General features: G+C 45.5%; 1 protein-coding gene across 3 annotated transcripts in view; it reads right to left on the minus strand.

Annotated features, from left to right (window-relative positions):
- Window positions 1-20,005, minus strand: part of DCBLD2 (discoidin, CUB and LCCL domain containing 2) — a 90,963-nt gene extending 70,958 nt beyond the window's left edge. For all 3 annotated transcript variants that reach the window (XM_070508569.1, XM_014830434.3, XM_070508567.1), the window contains exons 1-2: window positions 19,698-20,005; window positions 4,177-4,404 (exon numbers count right to left, since the gene is read on the minus strand). In XM_070508569.1, coding sequence (XP_070364670.1) covers window positions 4,177-4,404; window positions 19,698-19,866 — 397 coding nt within the window. In that variant the 5' untranslated portion in view covers window positions 19,867-20,005. The remainder of the gene's footprint in view (window positions 1-4,176; window positions 4,405-19,697) is intronic.
- Between the last annotated feature and the right edge of the window lie 310 nt (window positions 20,006-20,315).

Raw genomic sequence — 20,315 nt, forward strand, 5'->3', positions numbered from 1 at the left:
GGGTGGGGGCGCACAGTGAAAGATCCAGGAGCCACTGCCGGTATCCATTCCTCCAGGAGGCCAGAGCCTGGTGGCTGAGATCATGGACTCTGCTGTTAGCCAGATCTCGGTTCAAGTCCCAACTTTGTTGTGTGACTTTGGGCAGGTGGCTTATCTTCTCAGATCTTCTGTTTATCTGCTTTATGGGAATAATGTCTAGGATTCTGGCAGTATTCAATGAAATCAAGCATGTCAAGGGCTAAATCTAAGAGGCAGCAATTCTGAAGCCATACTGCTTAGGTTTGAATCCTGCTTAGCAACTTACTAGCCGTGTGACCTTGAGCAAGTTATTTTACCTCTCTGTGCCTCAGTTTCTCATCAGTAAATGGGGGTGATAACAGCATGTATCTCAAGGGTTCTCATGAAGACTAAGTAAGTTAATTGATAAAGTGACTGACGTGCACCCGGCACACGGCAAGCAGGGCATGCATGCAGTTACCTTTATCATTAGCCTGAGCCTCTAAGAAAAGAATTCAAAAAACGCAGCAATCACTCTCACATTAAATACATATTATCATCATTACAGCTTTTTCAAGAGGTTTGATGGTAAAAAGAAAGAAAATCTATTTTTTCTCTTAAAATAGGGAGACCTAAGCATATTATGGAGACGGGACAAATAACCGAGAAAGAGAAACTGAAAAAAAACACAGGAGACCTGGAAGCATTTATGAAATGAAGGCCGGAGGATGCGGTTTCCCTCTCGGTTACTATCAGCCGAGGACTGAAGGTGCAGACAGCAGGGGGACCCGTCAGTGTAAGTGGGCACACACGCACTCCCACGTTTCTTCTTCTAGAGAACGCTTTCTCCTTCAGCACCTACTCGGCCTTAAAATGCTCAGCTTCTCAGCTAGATCTCCACCTACGATTTCCGTCCTCCCCAAAAAGGTTATTTCAAATGGAAACTTTAAGCAAAACCCAGGAGGCAAATATATAAAATACAGTAGGAAAAGGTTACAAATAAGCAAAGATTTTTAACGTTTGTTTTTAAATTTCATCTTTGGACTAATTATCAATAATATCCAGAGGGGAAACGATGCTAGGAGCTGTCTACAGGCCAATGAAAAGATGTCTAAATATTAAGAGAGGAAAAAACAACTTGCAAAATAGTTTGGAGATATATATTTGTATATGTACCGAAAAAGTTAAGATGCATAACAAATAAATTTTTTACTTCAATTACCATCTTTACAGAGCAACTACTATGTCTCAGACACCAGGAATTAAAGAACCAAAAGGAAAAGTAAAATTCAAGGCACAATGGGATTTTCTCATTCCAACACGATCCGCCTCCGGAAGGGGCGGAGTGGAGACCCCTGAGCTGACGCCTTCCCGTCACCGCGCACACCTGTCTGTCGGGGCAACGGGCACCACGACCCCCAGGAATTTCACAGATTTCTGGACAGTTTAGCAATCAGAAAGTAGTCACATGGAATCATAATAAACTCGTACATTTAAATAATGCTACACATTATTACCCCTTCTAAGAGAACAGAAAATAACTGCCCAACCGCCAAGGAAGCCAGAAGCGCGTATCGGTTAAAACACATTCGAGGGGATTTATAATTAAAGAACGATTCCTTGAGAAACCACGCTCCCTTCATTTTCTTTTCCCGATTATTCCATAATACCTTTATACCATAACACCAACATTCCATAATTCTCAGGGGAAAAAAATCCCCCAAATAACACCTATAGACACAACCCAAAAATCTAAGCTTTACACCAAAATAAGAACCATTTGTATAGGGAAAGGCAGCTCATCTGGGCCGGCTCTTTTCAGAAGGGGCAGCGGGAAGAGCTGACAGAGGACAGGACGCTTCATCTCCGCTGTCGCTGGAGTCTGGACCCCACACATCCACCTCCATCCTGTAACTCTCTGCACTCTCACCTTCACCAGAGCATCAAATGCCGCTCTCGGATGATCTTTACTTCTCTGCGATGTCAGGAAAGTGACCTTCCTCCCACTAACCATAGGCGGCTACCCAAATGGAGGACCAGTGGGACACGGTAGGTGGTGACGGGGGCCAAACAAAATCCAACAGGAACGCCCTCGCTAGGGGCCCTGGACCTTCCTGCAGCTCTCCACTCCCGAGCGGGGAGAGAGAAGAAGGGAGACGAGAAGAGCGGGGTGAGGGAGAGCCGAGGTTGACCGCACACCTACCCCATCCCCAGCCCTGGAAGCCCTATCCATTTAACCCTCCGACGGCGCAGCCAACGACTCAAGTCCAGGCGGGGCGGCCGAGCACCGGCTGGAAGGACTCAGCACGGGAGGCCCGGAGCTGCGACGAGAGCCCTGGGAGCATTTAAAGCCAGGGCTCAACACCTTCCCCACGTCCCGCCTCCCCCGAGCGAGTGACAGTACTCACTGTCCAAACGCGGAGCCCTCTTGTCTATTTTCATTGAAAAACAACACTTTTCATCATGGAAATTTTCAAAAATACACAAAAGCAGAGAGAGGAGGGCCAAGCACCCCCCGGGCCAGGCTCGGCTTCTCCCACAGGTCGTCTTACTGCACAGACCCCTGCCCACCTTTCTTCCTGAGACGCTTAACACAAACCACGACATTTTGTGAGAACTTCAGAATGTCTCACAAGCAGAACGTGAGAAAATAATTATAACATTACCACACCAAAAACAATCGTTCTTGACTACCACCGAACGCCCAATTCCTCTTAAAATTTCTGATTATCTTAAAAATGTCTTCTTGCAGTCGGTTAACTCGAATCACGATGCAAACGAGGTCCGCACGTCACTTTCGGGAGCCGCATCTCCGTGGACACCAGCTCCCGCCACCTCCTCCCCTCTTTTTCTAAAATGCCATTTACACACAGTCCCACAGAGGACAAAACGTTTCTCGAGCCCCTTCATTTCCTGTCAACTGCTCAGCGCCGCATCGGACTGGGGTCCCTTTTCTCACGGTGCTGCAAGACTGCTCAGGGTCCCCGCCACCCTGCCGCCCGGCCCAGCAGGCAGTGAGCACCCAGTTCTCTGGCATCGGTGCCACGGTGAGAGCGTTTCTAGATCCGCAGGCGATGTGATGTGAGTCCCTACAGCCCACCTGAGACCACACAGTCCTGGCAACGAGCACGTGGTGATCAGGCCACCAGGCTAATCGAGAGCCGACGCAGAGACAGCCCGGGCACCAACCCGCAGCCAGGGAGGCGGGCTGGGAGCTGTCCTCTCAATGGGCCCAGAGGAGAGGGCCGGGGAGGAGGCCAGAGGACGAGGGTGACGCTGAGAGAATACGGTCCGGGCTCCAGAGACAGTTCTAGAAGACAGTGTACACACTGGTTCCAACAAATGTCTCCACAGGAACTCAGAGAGTTCCAGACCTCTTCATTTTATGTCAGGTCACCACAACAGCCTTACAAACTTCCCCACCTTTCTTAAGAGAAAGGCGCTGATCTCTAAGCCAGAGGTCCTCAACCTGACGGCAGAGTTGATCTCCTGGGAGGCTGTAGACTACTGAGGCGGGGGTCCCACCCATTCGACTATGACGCAGTTGGTCTTGCATGGGAACCAGGTTTACAGGATTATTTACAAGTTTTCCAGGTGACGCTGATCTTAGTTGAGAATAACAAGAGCAGCTGATATTTACTAAGCATATATTATGCGTTAGGTTCTGTTCTAAGCACTTTACATGTACTAGTTCATTCCCTATTTTACAATTGAGGAAACAGAGACGTCAGGTAACTTGACCAAGGTCACACAGCAAGCTAACAGCAGAGTTAGAATTTAATACCAGGAAGTTTTGATCCAAAACCCATGCCCTTAATCACCATGACATGCTGCCTCCTACGCATGGATTACACTTGTCATCTTCTGCAAATAAAATGATCAAAGAAAAACAAACAAATAAAAAATGAGATAATTAACTTCCACCTTCTTAGAAGTGGTATAGCAGCATCTTGTGACAAAGGTATCAACACACACAAGCTTATCAGAACAGTAAATAAAAAGACAGGAATCTTCTCTTCCAAAAGGAGATTCAAACTTGAGATTTCCACACGTTTTCAATAATTTCCCACATATCCTCCTCTACAGCATAGTTATTCAACAGGAAGTAGCAAAAACTGCTTTAGTTTTAAAACTCAGGCAATAATGTATTACATGGACATTTACAAGAAAACTTCCTACCTATTTCAGTTCTGCTGACTCCAATTCCATTATAAATTCTCAAGTAATTAAAGTGACAAGAATCAGAATCTTCGATGTCAAAGTCACCAAATCTGAAGCGCACTCTGTCCCCAGGCCTCACGCGGATCTCCCACTCGCACACAGTGCTGTTGGGGTAGGTGTGCGGATAGCTGATGGACGCCAGTGTTCCACTTTCAGGGCCGAGCACGGTGTGGCCACATCCGTCACCTTTAACAGAAGAGAAAAGAACCATCAGTTATTCTTCCATCTTTAACTTACTCTATAAACAAGCAAGACTTTATTGTCAAGCTTTTAAAATATGTAAGACATCAGATCTCTTATGCCACCAATACTTTCCCTACACGAGATAAAACAGATGACACGTTCTCAGCGTGTCTACTCGCAGGAGCCAGCAGCAGCCAGCTGAGGTCACAATGATCCACAACTACCTTTGTAATCCAAGAGTTCAAAGCACTTTGCAATCTGAACAAATAGAAGTAAACACAGCTTACAATCAACATACATACATGTCATGATAAATCCAATCCTCAAAACAGTATCAATTCATAGTCATTGTTCAAAGGAAACAAACATAAAAACAGAAGTATGTGAGCAGCTTCGTCTACTTATTTACAAACATCACAAACCCCCTCTAAACTCAGAGATGCTGAGGGGTCCCTAACAGCACTTTATGCTAAAGATGGTGCAGATTATTGACCAAATCACACGCTGCAAGTCACTCCTTCCTGAAGGCATTAAAGCGACAGCTAATGACACTTAATTTTACATTCCACTGAAATTCAACTTTTGAGTAGCCCCTCTCCAAAAGCCTCATTTTTCCCCACAGAATGATGAGAAAAAGTAAGAGTTTAATGGCTAAAGATTCGGAAAAATGAATGTCATATTTCGGTAGCAGCATTATCTGTTCCAGAAATTTCTTCAGTAACTGGATATGGAAACAGATAAAATATTGATTGTAAAAATTCAAATATTTGCATCTTTCCTTTTATCATTAAATTTGCTATTTTGCTGAGCACCTAGAAGGAGGCGTGTAACGTTGATTAAGATGTTTCAGCTGCTGCTCCAACTGTACAATTCAGAGTTCCTTAACAAGCGGATTCAAATGAATCCCTTCCTTTTCTTTTTTTTACCTTTTTTTAATTGAGGTCATAATGGTTTATAACTGTGTAGTTTCGGGTGTACATTATTATATATCAGTTTCTGTATAGACTGCATCGCACTCACCACTGATAGTCTAGTTTTCATCCGTCACCATGTATGAGTGCCCCTGTACCCCTTTCGCCCTCCCCCACTGCTTCCCCTCTGGTAACCACTAATCTGTTCTCCTTGTCCATGTGTTAGTTTATCTTCCACACATGAGTGAAATCATGTGGTGTTTGTCTTTCTCTGTCTGGCTTATTTCACTTAACATAATACCCTCAAGGTCCATCCACATCATTGCAAATGGGACAATTTTGTCTTTTTTTTGAGGAAGATTAGCCCTGAGCTCACATCCGCGCCCATCTTCCTCTACTTTATATGTGGGACACCTGCCACAGCATGGCTTGCAAAGCAGTGCCATGTCCACACCCAGGATCCGAACCACCAAACCCTGGGGCACCGAAGCAGAACGTTCAAACTTAACCACTGTGCCACCAGGACAGCCCTTGTCTTTTTTTAATGGCTGAGTAGTATTCCATCATATTAGAAACCACCTCTTCTTTATCCACTCATCAGTTGATGGGCAGCTGGGTTGCCTCCAGGTCTTGGCTCTTGTGAAAAATGCTGCCATGAGCACAGGGGTGCATAAGTCTCTTTGAATTGTTGATTTCAAGTTCCTTGGATAAATACCCAGTAGTGGGATAGCTGGGTTGTATGATATTTCTATTTTTACTTTTTTGAGGAATCTCCATACCCATAATGACTACACCAGTTTGCACTCCCACCAGCAGTGTGTGAGGGTTCCCTTTTCTCCACACCCTCTCCTACATTGTCTTTTCTTGTCTCGTTAATTACAGCCATTCTAACAGGTATAAGGTGATATCGCATTGCAGTTTTGATTTGCATTTCCCTAATTATTAGTGATGTTAAACATCTTTTCAGGTGTCTGTTGGCCATCTGTTATCTTTGGAAAAATGTCTGCTCATATCCTCTGCCCATCTTTTGGTCGGGTTGTTTGTTTTCTTGTTGAGTTGTATGAGTTCTTTATGTATTTTGGAAATTAACCCCTCGTCAGATATATGATTTGCACATATTTTCTCCCAGTTGGTGGGTTGTCTTTTTGTTTTGTTCCTGGTTTCCTTTGCCTTGCAGAAGGTTTTCAGTCTGAGGTAGTCCCATTTGTTTATTTTTTCTTTTGTTTCCCTTGCCTGAGTAGATATGGTATTTGAAAAGATGCTGCTAATACCAATGTCAAAGAGAATACTGCCTATATTTTCTTCTAGCAGTTTTATGGTTTCGGGTCTTACATTCAAGCCTTTAATCCATTTTGGGTTAACTTTTGTGCATGGTGTAAGACAATGATCTACTTTCATTCTTTTGCATGTGGCTATTCAGTTTTCCCAGCACCATTTGTTGAAGAGACTTTCCTTTCTCCATTGTATGTTCTTGGCTACTTTGTCAAAGATTAGCTGTCCATAGATGAGTGGTTTTATTTCTGGACTTTCAATTCTGTTCCACTGATCTGTGTGTCTGCTTTTGTGCCACTGCCATGCTGTTTGGATCACTATGGCTCTGTAGCTCATCTGAAGTCAGGGATGGTGATGCCTCCAGCTTTGTTCTTTTTCTCAGGATTGCTTTGACAATTTGGGGTCTTTTGTTGTTCCATATAAATTTTAGGATTCTTTGTTCTATTTCCATGGAGACCGTCATTGGGATTGCACTGAGTCTAGAGATTGCTTTAGGTAATATGGACATTTTAACTATGTTTTTATGCTTCCAATCCATGAGCATGGAATATCTTTCCATTTCTTTGTCTTCTTCAATTTCTTTCAATAATGTCTTATAGTTTTAAGCATATAGGCCTTTGACCTCTTTGGTTAAATTTATTCCTAGATATTTCACTTTTTGTTGAGATTATAAATGGGACTGCATTCTTGACTTCTCTTTCTGTTAGTGAATGAATCTCTTTCTAATAGAAAGATAAATACATGCCCATAAAATGATAGTATTTTCTCCTTCAAAAGAGCTATTTATAATCACCTTTTGGAATAGCTGAATACTTACACAGAAAACTGTATTCAAAGTGACATTGCTGCATTTTAACCTCAATATGGATATGGATGGCCATAAGAGAATTTCCTATTATCTTGATTTATTATTTTAAGAACAGTGCAGTGCTGCTCTCACTTACTAAAACAAACCACAGCTTTAGAAGACTGTGAAGAAAGACTTAACATAGTATCTAGCAAGAAATAGTTGCAAAATAACTTCATTAATTGAATGAATAGGAAACTGTACATTAATCTGTGGAAAAAGTAATTTTAAACTAGTCTCAAAACTAACTTTAATGAAGGAACAAACGTTTACCTAGATTCTGATGACAATACTTCGTATCCTTTGCTGATAAAGAAGTTTTATTCTCAAATCCGCACTAGCATTGTTACTTAGTCTACTTTTAAAGGTCATAGGAGCAATCTGCTTCCTACACGACTCTCTCTCAGATAAAGTTTAATGCTGATTAAAGCAAAGCTCTATCTTCACACCAGCTTTCACTCCACGCTCAAGAGCCAGGCTTCGCAGCCCAATAATACACCACCACACAAGGGCACCATGAAACAGCCATGAATTTTACACCATACACCCACCCATCTGCAAACATCAAACTTAGAATGTGATACAACTCAGAGGAAAAAAAATAACCGCCAACTTCCCCTGAAACTACCATGAAAATACCTTGAATATCTCTGCTGGATATCATCTAAATTTTAAAAATAGGGATATAAAAACCTCCACTGTGAGAATAAATGAACTGTAATATAAATAACTTTTGAACAATCATTAATATTTTTCCTCAGAGAGAAAAACAACTACCCTGAGACAGAGTTTCTAACATTATGAAACCAGTCTGAAATGTTCTCTTACTACAGAAAAGATGAAAACGTGCTTTCTGGAAGTGTTTCAGTCTTTAAAAGTAGCCGCTGAATAAACAAAATAACTTAAAATGTAAATGCATTTCTTTAGTAAATGGAAACTCAGGCAGCTTTTTCAGCACTTGGAAGTGTTGATGGATTCTACAAAGTCAACAATTTCCCATCCACAGCTGAATTCGCAGCTGAATTCATGACTTAGCAGATCCTCCCATTTAGCATATTCCCCGCAGGCTATTATTTAACTTAAGGTTGTCATTTTAAAACGAATTTTACAAAAAGAGGACAAGCAGAGTGTTAGAAGTAATTTTTAGATGTCTTTATGCTCATATTTATGTTTGATTTTCAGTAAACACAGAAAATGTTTCTTGCCCTTTCCTCTATAAAGCATAATTTCTATAAAAGTTAACAAAATAAATACTAACTGATGAAAAACAGGACTTCTGTGTGCACGCTGATGAAGAAAACAATAAAAATGGAGCTTTTTCAGTATCTCGTGTAGGGGGAGGGCACCAACAGTCCACGAGTAACGTGCCAAGAATGTTCTAAAGTATGTGATGGCGTTCAGAGCTTGTTCCTCTCGCAAACGAGATGGGACGCACCAGAAGCCAAAGTTAGAGCGGGTCATGTTCACTGACCCTCTGTCACACGGACACGGACTGTCTCACGTTTCCAGGACTGTGGGGCCAGTTCAACCTGACCAGGTAAACAGCGCAGCCGGCCTGGCCAAACCCCTACGGCCGTGGTCAGAAGATTCCAGCCCAGAAGGAGGGCCAGGCTCACACATCCTCACCAGGCCAACAGCCTTCAAATGTTTCCTGTTAGTCCAAGTAAGAAACTCCTTTACACTGAGACCCTCCTCACTGCTGCACACACGCTCCTGACCCACAAAGGCCCCGCAGGCTGAGAAACACTGTCCTGGGCATCCAGGGGGCAAACAGTGACTTCCCAGATCAAAGAAGACCTCGTCCTCACTCTACCCCCTAAATAGAAAATACGCTTCCAGTTTATTTTTACAGTTCTTAGAAGTAAAGCCTATTCTACACCAAAAGGCTTAAAATATGACAAATTTAAAAGTAAAACTAGGGGCCAGCCCGGTGGCACAGCGGTTAAGTTGGCACGTTCGCTTCTCGGTGGCCCAGGGTTCACCAGTTCGGATCCCGGGTGCGGACATGGCACTGCTTGGCACACCAGGCTGTGGTAGGCGTTCCACACATAAAGTAGAGGAAGATGGGCACGATGTTAGCTCAGGGCCAGGCTTCCTCAGCAAAAAGAGAAGGACTGGCAGTAGTCCTCAAAAAAAAAAAAAAAAAAGTAAAACTAAAATTGAGAATATTCAGGAGACATTTTTGATTGTCACAATTAGAGGGGCGGGTGCTCCTAGCACCTAGCAGGTAGAGGCCAGAAATGTTGCTAACCCTCTCACAAAGCACAGCCAGCCCGGGATAGAGAATGGCCCGTCCTAAATGCCAGCAGGGAGGGGCTGGAAGCGCTGACACATGGCGAAGCCAGGGCGTCTCAGACAGAAGACCGGGTGACTTCTTCTGACCCAAAGGGTAGCGCTCCTTCTACTAGCTGAAGGGCAACCCAGGGGACAGCTGCCCCCAAGGTCAGCAGCTATACTAAAGAATGTCATGATTCCACTTCCCGATTTTTAAAACAAGTAAACAGAATGCTTTATTTTTCTTTACATTATAGGAAAAAAAGGTACTTTTTAGTGTACAGCCCTCGAATAATTGTTTTTCTGGATCAGGAGCTCTTAATATGAGTTTAAGAAAGGGTATAATAGGGTCAGGAGCAAGAGTCTCTGAGCTCTCTGCTTAGCTCTGGGCACTGGAAGGAATAAGGATCTGCACCATGCCACACGACCTACCATCCCTCACTTTCTCAAGGCAGAACTGACAAGGAAGGCCTAACTACTACTGGAAAACAACTTTCAAAACGGTATCACAGGACCAGTCCACAGCCTCTCATCGACAACTCCAACACCACCAGCTCCCTCCTTCTCCAACCGCATCCGCACCATCACCGCCGCTTCCCCCTCTCCTCCCACACGGTCTCCACCGGACCAGAAGGAACCGCATCCGCACCATCACCGCCGCTCCCCCCTCTCCTCCTCCCACACGGTCTCCACCGGACCAGAACGAACCGCATCCGCACCATCACCGCCGCTCCCCCCTCTCCTCCTTCCACACGGTCTCCACCGGACCAGAACGAACCGCATCCGCACCATCACCGCCGCTCCCCCCTCTCCTCCTCCCACACGGTCTCCACCGGACCAGAACGAACCGCATCCGCACCATCACCGCCGCTCCCCCCTCTCCTCCTCCCACACGGTCTCCACCGGACCAGAACGAACCGCATCCCCACCATCACCGCCGCTTCCCCCTCTCCTCCTCCCACACGGTCTCCACCGGACCAGAACGAACCACAGAGGGCAGAGGCCTGTTAATGTAATTTTTGAATTTTAATTTTATTTCAGTGGAGAAAAAACACTGGAATTTGCTCCGACTGCTCCTCTGCTTGGCTGCAGATGTACTGGGGGATTACTCACAGTACATGTGTTCACTTCCTCTGCAGGGTGTAAAGGTCACATGTGCTAAGCCAGATACAAATTTTGATACTGTTCCAGGAAAATTACTGAATAATTTTTTTACTACTTATCCCTAGAGAAAACAGAAGAACATTAAACATATTTAAATCACAATGAACTAACACAACAAAGAACGCACGCTCACTTTAGGCTGCTCTCAACTCCACATCAAGTGTGTGTTTTTGGATAAATATGTGCTTGTGACACTGATTACATGTGACCCTCCAGCCACCCCATATTTTAGTCACGTTACCACTAAGAAGCAATATAAATTATGGTAATTATTGAGTTTTACTAATATGAACACTGTGTGACTTCTGAAAATACTTTAACAACAGCAAACGCCAATGCAGGAAGCTTGCACAAATATGCCGAAAATGCAGAGCAACGCAACTTCCATTACAATTGTCGTAAACTATGGGAGGTTTATACTTTTCCAGTGAGGTTCCACGGACTGGTTCTATCACTGCGGACTGGTGACTCTGATTCTACTTCCTAATTTCTGGTACCTGTGACTGTACTGTAATTTGGAAAGAGTCTCTGCAGATGTAATCAAGTTAAGATGAGGTTACACTGGATCAGTGTAGACCCCAACCCATGACTGGTGTCTTTATATGAGGAGGAAAATGTAGACACAGACACAGACACAAGGAGACCACCAGTAACTACAGAGGCAGAGATGGGGATGATGCAAAGGAATCCCGCAGGCAGCAACCGCCAGAAGCTAACAGGTGGCAAGAAGGATCCTGCCCTGCCGTCTTTGGAGAGAGCGTGGCCCTGCCGATGCCCTAACATCAGAATTCTAGCCCATGGAACTGTGAGACCACCAGTTTCTGTCATTTCAAGCCAGCTAAGACTGTGGCACTCTTACGGCAGCCCTAGCTCTCCAGTGAAACGATCACCAGAGCGGCCAGTTTCTGAGCTGTGGCCTTCCCCAGCAGCGGGCATCGCCGGCCCTTGCCTCCTTCACTCATGCCTCCCTCCCTCCTTCAAACTCTCCTGCTCCATCTGAGTTCTTTTGACTCTCTAACTGCAACTTGTCCGGCCTCTGGGCTGCTTATCTTCCCACTACCGCCTGCTGGCGGGCTGCTCCTCCGAGCTCCTCCCCACCTCGTCCCCTACTGGGCAACCTCGCCAAAGCCAGGATTTCAGCTGCTGCCGAAATGGAGAAAGCACCACAGCGCTTCAAACTCAACGCATCCCAGGCATTCAGGGAACACCTTCCACGTGCCAGGCACTGTACCAGGTGCTAGGCATAACAATAAAAATGACAGACGAGGCCCCTGTCCTTAGAGAGGGCACAATATAGTGGGTAAGACAGACGCAGCAAGTAATTTCAGGGGTGACAAGGACTGCAGGGGAGTACCAGGGGCTTTAGGGGGTGTGTGGGTGTGTGTGTGTGTGCAGAATGAATAGCAGTTAACTAGGCAGAAATCCTAGTGATTGAGGGAGGTGGAGAGCAGAGAAAAGAGGAGGATTCCAGAAAGAAAAAAATGAGTAGCATTTGATTGACTCTGCTCTCTCAAATTCAACTGGCCATTAAGTTTTATACTTTCCATCTCCTTAGCGTCTTTGACCCTGGTCCCTCTGAACAGTGCAGGCCCCTGCAACAGGAGCTCCCCAGCAGGCGGCCCCACTTCCTGTCCTTCCTCCCCCTGCTGTCCACACTGCTGCCACGGTTCCTCAAACACCAGCTGGGTCACACAGAGCCCTCATGGAAAACTCCTTCAACTGCTTCCCGCTGATGATACAATAAAACCCAAACTCTTCAGCACAGACACAAAGCCCATTATAACCTGGCCCCCAACTCTCTTTCTGGTTTCATCTCTGAACTTTTCCCACAACCTCCTGGTGACTCCCTACCTGCTCCACGCTCTCCTCTGTGCCACTGCACGTGCTATTCCACTCTGCAAAAGTAATGTCCTTCCTCGTCATTCCACCCAGCAAACACCTACTCAATGTTACCTCCTTTGGGAAACCTTTCTGAAGCCCTGGTCTTTCCCTCCATTTCCATTATCAAAATCCCTTTCCTTACTTATATGCTTAATCACGGATATGTCAGTTTACAGCACGAGGTGGTAAAACTGCCAGGCAGGCAGAGCATTCTCCTCGCCTCCGCAGGCCTCCATGCAGACACAGCACAGTCTCAGGGCACACTGCTGAATTTAGAAAATAACAACCCCAGACGAGCCCGGGGCAGGCACCCGGCTGACGAGCGACAGAGAGAAAGTGCCTGGGCTGTAGAGTCCAACAGACGTGACTTAAGTCCTAGCCCTGCCCACTCTGGGACCCTGGGCACTCAACACCTACAAGCCTCCAGACCCTCACTGCACATGGGGACAACATCACCCATGGGCCAAAGTAATCGTGAGGGTTCAGGAAGAACTATGTAAGACATAGGGACTCTTTATAAAGGTGAACACACTTCCTGCCTCTGTCCTTCTAGCCGCTCCCTTAGCCTTCTGGAAACCGCCCTGCACTTTCTCAACAGTTTCCATATGACCTCATGCCCCCTGGTTAGTGGACTGGTCCAGGGCTGGGTACTGACTCACACTGGGCCAACATGAGACCAGCTCACCCTTCCCTCCAATTTCTGGACCTTGCACATTAGGGAAAATCCCAGAATCTCTCCAGGGTGGAAGCTGCAAGCCTTGAGGATTGCCAGCAGCCATGCATCCTTCCACGCAGAGGAAACCAGCCCGAAGCAAGAGCAAGACGAAGTGGAGTCCTCGGTGCCTGAGTCCAAGCACACGCCCGCTTTCCCCCTGGCTCAGGTGGGTTCAGCTCTTACAAAGACTCCCCGGTTACCTCGGAATGCTCCTGACACTTTTCCCTTCCACTTTAGGTAGATCTGGATCTCTGTTCCCTATGACTTCAAGAGCCCTAAAGAAAAACCCTCTTCCTCCACCCAGGAAACAAAAGGTCTGTCTCACACTCAGACCCAGACAGTTAGCTTCTAGGAGATGGCTTCCAGAGTAACCAGAAACGAGGGCCTGCCAGGAGGAGAGACAACCCAGGAACCTGAAAATGCTGAGGTGGCGATCAGAGAAAACAGAAACATATCAACAGGCAGGAAGCGGGAGGTCAAAGGCACAAAGGGAGCGGGAGAGAAAGCGGAGGTCAAAGGGACGGGTGAAACCAGCACTGAGGTCGGGTGGCGGGAGGCCACGCAAGGAGGCCTCCTGTGGACAGCCACGCCTGCTGTCAGGCTCCTCCATCGCAGGTCTGCCCCTCCCTGGGCTGGGGTGCAGCGTCCCGAAACAGTATTGGGATGGGGTAACGGGCAGGAGGGAAAAGCATTGTGTCTAGGCAGAAAGGAAATGTGAAAATGGAGATTTTAGTTGCAGAGTAAAGAGAAATAACATTTTCATTCACATATCGATTCACTTATTGAACAAAACTTACCAACTATCCAAACAGACCTGATCCCAGCCCTCGTGGGTTACATATTTAAAAATGTTCACAGTGGTCAGTGGATCCCAGAAGTTGGCGTGGCCAGTACCTCCATCCAGGAGTGTCTGACTCCAAAGTCTCCTGCTTTCAAAGTCCACTGAAGTAAAACACAGTGATGACAAAGCTCTCGGGTTCTTCAGAGTAAACCCAAACCCAAGCAAAACAAAGCCAAACGTCCAAAGGTTTAAACGGCAGTTTCAGTAGAGCAGGAGCTAGACTGCAAGGGTGAGCAAAATCTGCTGCGTGCGACACCAAGAAGAGTACCGCAGAGTCTACTGCTGAGAAAGCCCGCCACCGAGAAAAGCAGAGATTTAGGACACCTGGAAGCAAACAGCTGAAAAGAAAGACCTATGAGAGCCAGTGGTGTTTTCAGCACGTTTCCAGGTAGAGTGAGAACGGCCAGCGGAGGCTGCCTGGTGGAGCAGCGTCCCGCACACGTGGCAGAGACGGTGTCAGGAGAAGGAAGGGGGCAGGAGGCAGGCAGACCGCAGGGATGAGGAGCAGGGCAGGAGACAAAGCAGCTCCGTGACAAGGCTGGGCAGTCACAACCTGCTGCTGGGCAGGAACCCCCACCCGAGATTCCATTAACAGCCCTCATTTGTGGTGGATCCAATCATCACAGCCACACAACTTCATCCAGGAACTCCGAGCTATCCAGAACCAGGGAAAGCAGAGGATATAGATACAATAAAAGAAAGAAGAAAAAAGAAAAAAAGTTCTCTTTGTGATGAGAACTCAGGATTGACTCAACAACTTTCCTACCTAGCACACAGCAGGGTCAGCTATGGTCATCCTGTGGCTGCCCCATCCCCGGTGCTTATTCATCTATAACTGGACATTTGTTCATCTGACCCCCTTCTTCCAGCATTTGGTGTTGACTGCAGACTTGCATGTGTCCCACTCAGCAGAAGCTGTGCAGGGACCCCCCGGCACACTCTCCTTAGCAGTTGAGGGAGCTTGCCCCTTGGGGTCTTCCCCCTAATTCAAGTAGCTACTCAAAGCTTCTCTTCCAACTAGATACCCTTCAGAGTGCAGGCTGGCCTAGTAGGTGATGCTTTAGCTGCCTTTTAAGACCACCCCATTTCTCACCTGCTCAATGGACACTGACATTCATTAAATGCTAGTTTATCTGAATATCTATATTTTCCATCCTCATGAATTATATTTAGTCCACATAATGATCCAGACAATTAGCATGACATATGTTTCTCAGCTAATATTTTGAACAGAAATGCTTTCTCAAAGATCCTATCCTAAATGAAGAATTTAATGAATTGGAATAAACAATCTAATAACAGTTGTGAGCAAAATAGTCATTACTTCATAAGTAATGAATTATTTATGTGATGAATTATTACATTTTGAAATTTTGGTCTTGCTGTATTTAGTAAGCATGCTTATGTGGGCTAAATTAGCCTGCAAATGAATTTTAACACGGTATGTCCACAGAACATAATACAGCAGTATTAAAATACAACCACATAAGATTACATGAGTGTGTGAATATGGAATTGTAAGGAATATAAAAATTCTAAGTTGACAGATTAGGGATAGAAGTGTGGATAATTAAGTTTTTGGGTTTGAGTTACAATCAGTGTTATCTGTACAACATTTTAAAAAATAAAGTGCGAAGGCCATAAGGTTGTTATAAAGTAAATCGAATCCATGAGCCACAAGAAAAACTGCCAAGTGGTCTCACTTCATACTTCAACGAGCACGTGTAGCAAATATCACTCTCTCTCGGGAGCTTTTCCTAATCCTCCTAATTTTATGTCATCATTCCACATCCTTCCAACTAATCTAGAGCTGGAAGCAGAACCTGTCCGCAAGCATTCAATGAACACCCACATTACCTCCCAACCCACACGGCCCAGGTTCACGCTCTCAAGGACAGTCCTCCGCTAAAAGCCACCTCCATGTAAACCCAGCCTTTCCTCCTCATCTGTGATCCAAGTATTTCTCGGAAATTAATTAGTTCATCTGTCATTTATTTCTAGGACTGGTACTTTCACTTATCCCAATTGCACTATTTTAAGATTTTTTTACGTTGAGCTCCTAGAATGAAGCTCAGATGTTCAAATAGAATTTTTAGCTATCTCCTTTTTCTGCTGCTTCTAATCTCCATTGTGCAAAATTAAGCAGAAATACAGCAGAAAAAGGATGCTTTGATTTTTGCCTCTGAAGAAAACTACATGTAAGAGCCCTAATGTTTTATCACACCAAGAAAAGACAAGCAAAAATTCTAAGTTAACCTAATATCAATACCAGAAATAATTACAGACACTCTTGGCTGAGAGAGACGTGCTTTTCACTTCTGTCAACTCACAAATATTGTTCAAAAAATATTTCCCTGCATCACAAGCAAATAAAGGTATTACTTGACAGAACATACATTTTTTTCACACATTAGTTCCAAATACAGAATTGAATAATTCTTTTTAAGAAAGAATCTGATTTGTTCCATAGATTTACTAAATCAGCAAAGAAAAATCAATACTTTCATAAACATTTCATATTAATAGGCATGAACAAATCAGTCATCATAAATTTTTAAAATTAATTCCCCGATATTTAACCACATTCAAATAATATTCTAAGCCAGAAGGGAGGCAGGCCCTCCATGACGCAGATGAGGAGGCTGAGCTCTCAGAGCAGGTGACACAAGCCCAACAGTCACGATGTAAACCGAGACATAAATTCATTCACAGGAGACTCCCAACTTCCTATTAAGTAAATTTATTACATAGCAAATATGCAATCAACATCATAAGTTTCTCCAATGTAAGTTTTTAGAAAGACATCCATTTTACAGAAGAAAATGCTTTCAATAAAAAATTTTGAAGATGAACTTAATATAAAATTTAGAACTCAAAAACACACAAATATAAGCTGTATCTAAAACACCATCATAGCAAAATAGATGTGAATAAATACAATCTATTTATAAATATATTAATGAAATGAGATTGGTCAAAGTGCATCTCGGCTGTGAAAGGTTCCCAAGTTTTCAGACCAAAGATAAACTTTATTCTGAGCCAAATAAAAAGCAAAACTACTCTGTCAGCAGGAAATCTGCTGAGGAACTGCTATGTATGGCATTAACCGGAATGAGGGTAATATCTTCTGCTACTTCAAAACGACATCTGAAAGATTACAAAAAAAATCCTGAAGCAGAGTTCTATCTCAACATACACATTACAGGCATTTCCACCTAGACTAGCAGAGGAAAAACAATCTACACATCACAAAACACTGTAGCACGGCTTATTTTTTCTGACTGTATGCAAATTGCAGAAAATCTGGAAATGCATAAAGAACAAATTACAAGTCTACCAACAAAAGACACCTGTAGTCATTTTACCACTGCTTCCTTCCAGTATTCTTCCTAAGACTTCTCACAAAGTGAGACCTCTGGCTCGCACCTTACCATCGCAACATGCAGCCCTTCCTGTTAGTGAAAATTCTCCAGGCGCCTTACAGCACTGCTGCTCATTCTGAAGTCAGCCCTGGTTCCAGCTCAGAGAGGGAGTCCCAGCGGACCCCGAAGCCCCTCTGTCAGACTAGGGAGACTCCGGTTTAGAAGCAATTCCACCACAGACTACGTCAGGGTTCTTCAGGTAAGAAACAGAATCTTTAACAATTAGGAGGAATTGGAATTCCACACAATTCCTGAGTTTTCAGGTGATGTATACCTGGCTAGCCCTTCCTTCATCAATTTAGTAAGCTCAAGAGTAACAATGATAAGTAGTTACACCTGTACTAGGGTTTTCTCTTTGCAAAACTCCTCCGTACCATCATTCCACTTTCATTAAGCTATGAAATAGGTATGTATTCTCATATCATGGATGTAGAAAACTGAAGTACAAAGAAATTAAATGACTTAACAAAATTTACCCAATCAACTTAGAAAAACTGGAAATCAAGTCTTGTAAATTACCGACATCATTTCTTTTTGTGTTAATCTACATTGATGTTTGTGTGAGATGACACTGTGAAAGAGAAACATATGTTAAAATGCTCTGGTAAAACCTGAAATTAAACCTTAAAAAAAAAAAATAAGGTAATGCTGCATCTTTAATTAGACCCAGCTTAAGAAGTGCTAAAAACATGGCAATTGTCTCATCTGGGGGGAGTCATCCAACTGATTCCATACTGTTCAAAGATTTTTTTTAACATGACATCAACACTTTCAGATCTAAAAATAAGCAAAACAGGGTATTCTGCTTGTGTGGTTACATTCCTTTCTGTATCAAGGCATCTTATATTTTTTGTGTCTCAATTTCCATACATTTGAAATGGGATAAATAACAATATCTATCTCACCTGGCTGTGGTGAGGATTGAGTGAGTTAAGACACACACACCACTTAGTAGTGTGCCTGCCACAAAGTAAGATAATCCAGCTAAAACTCAATGCTTGGCATCTAAATTCTAAGTAACACTGCAGAAATGTGCCTGGATCTAACAGGTCAGTTTACCAAACGCATTTTTTCCTTACATAGAAAGATCCTATTTCCACATCCTTGTCAAAGTTTCAGCTTCTTCATACCGACAGGCTTGGGGCCAGGATTCCATCTTTTAGTGAAAACCATGAGAGCAACTTAAGCTGGACATAAACGAGGAGATCAATTTTGAAAAGTCCTCCCAGCAATAAGTAACAACCCAATCTTTATCCTTCTCACTGCAGTTAAGTGGGAAAGCAATGTAAAATGTGTTCATTAACTGATGCCAAACTGATTCAAAAACTGCGGTTCGCTGCCTGAAAGAGAGTACCAAAAAGGGGGGAAAAATCAGCCCTGCATTCTCTTTCCATTATGGTGATTATTCAATAAACAGTTGTGCTGGCTTCTGGAATAGGTTTTTCAAAGACTGTAGATGGAAAAAAAGTTTTGTCACTTTCTGGAAGGGGTGAACGCTCCTTCTGGGCAACAGCACCCAGTGTCTGACCGGGCAATCTAGACCAGCATCCTGAGCAACAGGCAAGGATCATAAAGGACCCCTCCTGAATGCAAGGCTCAGAGACAACCAGAATCAGTCTCGTTAGCTTCTGAACCGATGGTAACTACCGCCACTTGCCTTTAAACGGGTTTAAGATGCTATTCAACGACCTTATCTTTCTCTTCTGTCCATAGATCCATTTGGCTTAACTTCAGGGGTCACATCTCCAAAACTTTTTTGCTCCCGAAGATTTTCCCCAGAAGAAGAATTCAATAACCAAAAAGGAGGCTTTCATTGCAGGGTCTCCCTTCTCTCTTTTCGGGAAAATGAAGGGCCTTGCCAAAAAGTAAAGCCGCGCCAACCTGGGGGCCAACAGGCAGAGCCCACCCTCGCCGCTCCAGCCCGCGCATCCCTCCCCGCGCATCCCGGCCGCGCCTCGCGCGCGCTCACCTTGCTGCGCCCCGGCGTCGTCGAGCAGCAGGAGCAGGAGGAGCAGAGGCATGGGGAAGGAGGAGGAGCAGTGGCGAGGGCGGGCGCGGGGCCGGGAGGCGGGGGACGCGGCCCGGGCTCCGCGACGGTGCGGGCGGCGCCCGGCTCTCACCGCCGCCCGGCTCGCCATCGCGGCGGCCGGCAGCCCGCCTGCATAGTGCGGGCGCCCCGGGCCGCTGCACCGGGCGAGGCGGCGGCGGGGGCGGCGCGGGACCCTCCGCTCGCTCGGCGTTCGCCGCCCCCTCCCTCCCTCGTGCCGTCCCTCGCTCCCCGCCCCGGGAACCCGGACGGAGCGCGGGCCGGGCAGCGAGGGGCGGTGCTCGGGCCCGGAGAGCAGCTGCGGCGGAACTGGGGAGCCTCCCGCGCCGCGTGCCTCGGCCCGACCCCGCTGCGCTCGCCAGCCGCCCGCTCCCTCGCGCTCCCTCTCGCTCCCTCTCGCGTGCTGGCCACGCCCCCTCGTCCCGCCACGGCCAATCCGCGGTCGCCCCTGGCCCCGCGTTGCCCAATCAACACGCTCTCCCCTCGGTCGACCCGTCAGCGCCCGGCCCACTCCTGGGGCGCCCCGCCCCCCGTCCCTCT

This window comes from Equus asinus, chromosome 5, assembly GCF_041296235.1.
Source record: "Equus asinus isolate D_3611 breed Donkey chromosome 5, EquAss-T2T_v2, whole genome shotgun sequence".
NCBI classification, from domain to species: domain Eukaryota; kingdom Metazoa; phylum Chordata; class Mammalia; order Perissodactyla; family Equidae; genus Equus; species Equus asinus.